The sequence below is a fragment of the Sinocyclocheilus rhinocerous genome, unplaced genomic scaffold (assembly GCF_001515625.1).
Source record: "Sinocyclocheilus rhinocerous isolate Xijiao unplaced genomic scaffold, SAMN03320098_v1.1 scaffold2572, whole genome shotgun sequence".
NCBI classification, from domain to species: Eukaryota; Metazoa; Chordata; class Actinopteri; order Cypriniformes; family Cyprinidae; genus Sinocyclocheilus; species Sinocyclocheilus rhinocerous.
In genome coordinates, this window is record NW_015633224.1 from 7,838 (window position 1) to 13,819 (window position 5,982).

Genomic DNA, 5,982 nt, shown 5'->3' on the forward strand with positions numbered 1-5,982 from the left:
ACATTGTATAATTTCCAAATTTGAAGCAAAAACAGAATGGTCTGACTTCAGTTTTGTGAAACTATACATAAAAATATCTGCATGAAACCGAAACAGCAGACGAGCTGAATGAGACGCAGATTCACTCTCTGCCAGCAGGTGGCGCAAATACCATCGAAAGACAGTAAGTTCCCCTCAGACACACGTTCATATAAACTCCTACCCCTAATTGAATCGCGATTTGTTTAGCATCTCAACCGATTTGAATCGTCACATATTTAAATCAATTTTCAACCGGCTCGTGGTTAATCGTTATATCCCTACTATAAAGCATGAAAATGTTCAGATAGTATGTACATTAATATCATGGTTTTACTGTGGTTAAGGGGTTTTAGCTCCAACTATTCTTGACATTGTGCTGAAAAACACTTCTTATCTGTGGATACTTGTGATTTTATTATATGCGCATTTTAAAGAGTACAATGGATTGTTTAATGATTTGCTCCTAAACCATTACTACACTTAAAAGGGTAAAAGCGTAATCTGCATTTTCTGCTTGACATTTTAAGGTGAACATTAAAGGCTATAATTTACTTTACGTTCATGATGTCAGACATTATCCTGTACATTTGCTGTATTAACTCATTAATGAACATAGAGGAGAAACAATAATGTACAGTATGTGGAAAATAATGTGTTTTTTTAACTTTAAACCGCATAAACACATTTCATTACACCAAATACACAAAATAGTGTTCTTTTTAGCCGCATCATATGACCCCTTTAAAATCCATAGGAGGAAGGCTATCTGTTGGGAGAAATAAAGGAAATGCAATACCATGGTGTAACCACTAGATGACGTATATACTGTATGTTTTATAGTTTCATATAATTTCCATTTTCAATTTCCATTTTATATGGTGATCGTTTTTGATCAGTGTAACTTTTTTTTAACTATTTAAACTTTTCTATTTGTGTGTGTGTGTGTACTTGCTTATGCTACATTGTGGGGACCAAATGTCCCCACAAGGATAGTAAAACCTGAAATTTTTGACATTGTGGGGACTGGCCTGCGGTCCCCACGAGGGAAAAAATTATAAAAAATAGTAAATGATGTTTATCTGAAAGTGTAACAATGCAAACAGGTTTTCTGTAAGGGGTAGGTTTAGGGTTAGGGGATAGAAAATATTGTTTGGTCAATATAAAAGTAATAGAAGTCTATGGGAAGTCCCCACAATTCACAGAAACTAATGTGTGTGTGTGTGTGTGTATGTTTGTTTATATAGTTTCAAGTTTTATTTGTCATATGTACAAGTGTCAGTGACAGAATGTACATTGAAATGCTTTTTGTAAGGCTAAGGCAGTCTACAGCAGTACAATAATAACAACAGAAATAAATAATAAAGGGGCAAGCAAGACAGAAATTTAAGAAACAGAAATGTAGAATAATGATTGCAACAGCAAGTACCAAACATAGCAAGTGCCAATAAAGGCACCAAGTTTTGTACTATTGCAATGATCAAAACTTTTTAAAAATTCATCAACTTTTTTCATTTAAAAATGATCAAAGACGACCAAAAGGTTAAAGGAATAGTTCACCCAAAAATGAAAATCATTCACTTATCCTCATGTTATTGAGCAACTTGAATGGCTTTCTTTCTTCTGTTAAACACAAAAGAAGATATTTTGAAAAATTTGTTTTTCCCCTAACAAAATAAATGTGAGAAAATAATTACAGTAAATTTAATCCATTAATAAAAAAACTAAAGATACTCAAAATGTTTTGAACAGAAAATGCTGAAAGCACTGTAGACGATACAGAAAATGTGTGTACAAATGCCTCTTTTTGTTCATTAGCATCTCGTCATCCTTCATCCACTTCAACATCTGAAGCCGATCAGAAGAAGGTCCGTACCAAACTGAAGAAGTTTCTCCTCAAGCGGCCCACCCTGCAGTCGGTCAAAGACAAAGGATATATCAGAGGTCGCCCACCGCTTTCCCTCATCCATTTCCTGCTGCTTGTACAGAAGATTTTGGTTCTACTGATTCTAATGTGACCTCTTTGATCTTTCTCCCACAGAAAATGTATTCGGATGTCACTTGCACAATCTTTGCAGCCAAGAAAAGACGAGAGTGCCCAGCTTTGTGGAGAAATGCATCCGGACAGTAGAGAAAAGAGGTGTGTTACTTTTACACCACTGCCAAACATGTTGATTATTGAAATTGACTTTGGATCGATAATTTAAATAATTTATATAATTAAATATCAAGACCAAAACCATGTCATGAGCATTGGGAGGGAACATTTTATTTTATTTTATTTTATTTTTGGGAGGAATTTTGATGGTCTTTTTATTTAAAGGGGTCCTATTATGCTTTTTCACTTTTTCAACTTTAGTTAGTCTGAAATGTTGCTGTTTGCGTTCATGCCAGACTTGAGGAGAGAGGTGTTGTAATACTAATAATGTAAAATATGTGGAAAAATAATGTGTTTTTCGAACAACCTAGTATGAGAGCCAGTTCTAGTACACCTCCAAAACAAAATCAAGACTTTGTAAAAGAGCATAATAGGACCCCTTTAAAGGAATTGAATAATTAAAGGATTTAATTTTTAGTTTTCATCACTGGGTATTGCTGTGCATTGTTTAACATTACTATGGCGGTAGTTGTCAAGTATTAAATATTTAGTTACTTATATCTGACCTCACAGTCTTCTAATCATTAAAAACGGAAGTGTCACACCGGAATTCATGTTTGTTTTCTGTCTAAAGCCCACCTACTTTGATTTGATTGGCCATCTCAGTCATTTTGACATTGATGAGCACTGTTAGACTGCTAAGGCAAAATAACCTAAAAATGCAACTTTTTAATAAATCTGCTGATAAATAAACTGATTTTTATTGTTGTTATCCATCAGGTCTGGGGATCGATGGACTCTACAGAGTTAGTGGGAATTTGTCGGTCATCCAGAAACTGCGTTTCAAAGCAGATCATGGTAAAATTCATCAGGATGCATTTTACGCTTCATCAGCTCAGTTTACTTGGTCTTTACTTCATGTCTGCACCAGGATTTCATACTCTCTATTATAGCTTGTTAGTTTCTTCACTATTACATTTGCTCATAATAAGAGCTGCAACTTTAAGTATTACATTTATTGGTGTGTAATTTGTCCTGGACAGTGGATAAGTGACACCTCAACTCATGTGGGAGATGTGCTATTCATTTTCTAAGAATTAAGACTTTTTATATTTAATGCTAACACTAGAAATAGAATTCTTGCGAGGGGAAGCACCACTTATTAATTGTCACATTCCGTTTTTTTTTTTCTTCTCATATTTGGTCAGTTTCTCTGACTGACTCGTGAGTTTCTCTGTGTGTTTCTCCAGAGGATCTGGACCTGGAGGAGGGGAACTGGGACATCCATGTGATCACAGGAGCGCTGAAGCTCTTCTTCAGAGAGCTGCAGGAGCCCCTCTTCCCTTACAATCTCTTCAATGATTTCATCAATGGCATCAGTAAGATCCCGATTGAATGGACTGTACATAGAAACATGAGAGTGGGGCTCTAGCTGTTTCCAGTGTGGGTTTTTCAATAGCTAAATAAAAGCACATTTCCGACACTGATATTTGTGAACTCTTTTGTCAGATGTCCTTGCTTTGATTCTTAAATTGAGCTAGATAACATGATCATCAGATTTTACACAGACTTGTGGAGTTTATGCAGCTCAAGTGCTGCTTACATACAAAAGCAAGAGGAGGACACGCTAAATACTTTCTAAAAAAAAAAAGACGTTCTGAAATCTGTTCATTTTTCAGTTCTTCCCCCAAATTATTATGCTGATAATACAGATTTGTAGTGAAAATAGTGTATAAATAGTGTAACAGTGTAATATTGTATTAAACTACAATTTTCATGATTTTTTTTTTTCTAATTTTTTTTGACTCATATTTTTATTCAATATAATTATTATGCTGATAATATAATGTGTAGTGAAAATACAAAAAATATGCAAAAAAATTTTTTTCTCTTTTTTGAATCCACAATATTGATATTTTTATTACTTATTTAACAATATTGATATTTTTATTTAATTTAATTTATTGTATTTTTATTTAATGCCATTATACTAACAATATACTACAAAAATGCAAAATATAATTTTTTTTCTCTGACTTTTTGACTGTACAATATTAATATAATTATTATACTGATAATATCATTTGTAGTTAAAAATAAATAAACTCTAAAAATGCGAAATAGAACAATTTTCACACTTTTTTCTCAGATTTTTTGACTCCAAAAAAATGATTTTTTTTGTGATTATTATGCTGATAAAATAATTTGTGGTGGAAATTGTTATATTAAACTACAGAAATGCATTAAACTACAAACATTTTCATTCATTTTAAAACTTTTTTCGGTCTATCTATCAGAGATAATTGTACTTAATTTATTATTTTTCTTGTGATTTGATACAGAAATCCCTGATTATTACAATAAAATAGCACACATGAGAAATCTGGTACGGTCTTTGCTACCACCCAACCGTGAAACAATGGAGGCCCTCTTTAGCCATTTACGCAAGTATGTTTTTTATTTTACATACGTATGTATTTATGTATTTACATATTTTTATAAACATTACAGTATGTATCTACAGCATGTCTCTCTGTCTCTTTCTTTCAGGGTTATTCAACATGGTGATGAGAACAGAATGACTGTGCAGAACGTGGCTATCGTTTTCGGCCCAACGTTACTCAAACCGGAGGTGGAGACGGCAAACATCGCCACTTACATGGTCTTCCAGAACCAGATTGTAGAATTCTTACTCAATGAATTTCAGTCGATCTTCCACATGTGATTGACATGAACTTGCACTGAATACAAACCCCACTCAAATGCTGGAGATGAAGGTGCAAAACTGATCTCGGTCCAGTGAGAGGGACAGTATACAGATCTGTGAAGGAAAGCCTCCGACTGGCACATTTTACAGCAGGTTATGAATAGAGATGCTACAGAAATCTAGAACAGTAGCATCTATGATTAATATATTAATATCACTGAAGCGTTTTACATGAGCAGTTTAGATGTTGGCCAATAAGGGCAATACACATTTTAAAACTGTATATCTAAAATGTAGTTTAAAATAATGTGTTGTGTTTCCTTTTAGACTTAAAGAAAGCTGCATCACAGGACGTTATGTAAGAATATCAGTGAGCTTTCTTCTTAAACATTTTTTTAGCTACTCCTGGTTTTTCCTGCTATGGAAAGAGCAGGTCAGTTAAATAATAATTTAATTTAACTTGCCTTCCTGTGGTCTTTCTGTAGAGTCGTGCAAAACACTGCAAGTTTTTACCCGATTTGTTTGGATTTGCAATGTGATAATAGGTAAATAATATTAAATTACAACATTTTTATGTTTAGGTGTCAATTTTTTTTATTATTATTTAATACTTGCATCTGTAACATAGAACTTTACAAAGAAAATACTACAGGCCTGTTACTGTAAATTGGAAATGCTAAGTTGTAAGACTTGTACATTGTCATTAAAGGCACAATATTTTAGATTTTTTTGGTACCAAAATATAGAATCTGAATTTGCACGTAGATTAAGCATTAATATTTTATGAAAATTGGCACACTCATATAGTAATCACTGTAAGATTTGAAGGTGTGTGTGTGTGTGTGTGTGTGTGTGTGTGTGTGTGTGGAAAAGGCATATTTATGCTGTACATTACCCAAAGTAAGCAAGCTTTTAATAAAGTAACTCTTTTATAAATTAATGCTTCATTATTATTCACTTTTTTTCTTGATTTGTATTGTGACTGTAATATTGACAAAATGATTAGGTATATATTGATAGCTGTTAAAAGGTTTCAGCTTAGTTGGCATACTCAAATCATATGCCATATGCTGCAAATTTAGGTTTAATTGAAACTAAACCAATAAAAAATATGATCTTTAGCAAATAGGAACCCTTTGTAGATCCACCATGTGAAACT

The 5,982-nt window shown here is 33.1% G+C and overlaps 1 protein-coding gene across 1 annotated transcript in view; it reads left to right on the plus strand.

Moving 5' to 3' along the window:
- Positions 1-5,669, plus strand: part of LOC107743962 (rho GTPase-activating protein 27-like) — a gene marked incomplete at its 5' end in the record, with an annotated part of 11,044 nt that extends 5,375 nt beyond the window's left edge. Inside the window, 6 exons of the mRNA XM_016557425.1 lie at positions 1,771-1,962; positions 2,060-2,158; positions 2,897-2,974; positions 3,367-3,495; positions 4,459-4,564; positions 4,667-5,669. Of these exons, the coding sequence (XP_016412911.1) occupies positions 1,771-1,962; positions 2,060-2,158; positions 2,897-2,974; positions 3,367-3,495; positions 4,459-4,564; positions 4,667-4,841 (779 nt within the window). The remainder of the gene's footprint in view (positions 1-1,770; positions 1,963-2,059; positions 2,159-2,896; positions 2,975-3,366; positions 3,496-4,458; positions 4,565-4,666) is intronic.
- Between the last annotated feature and the right edge of the window lie 313 nt (positions 5,670-5,982).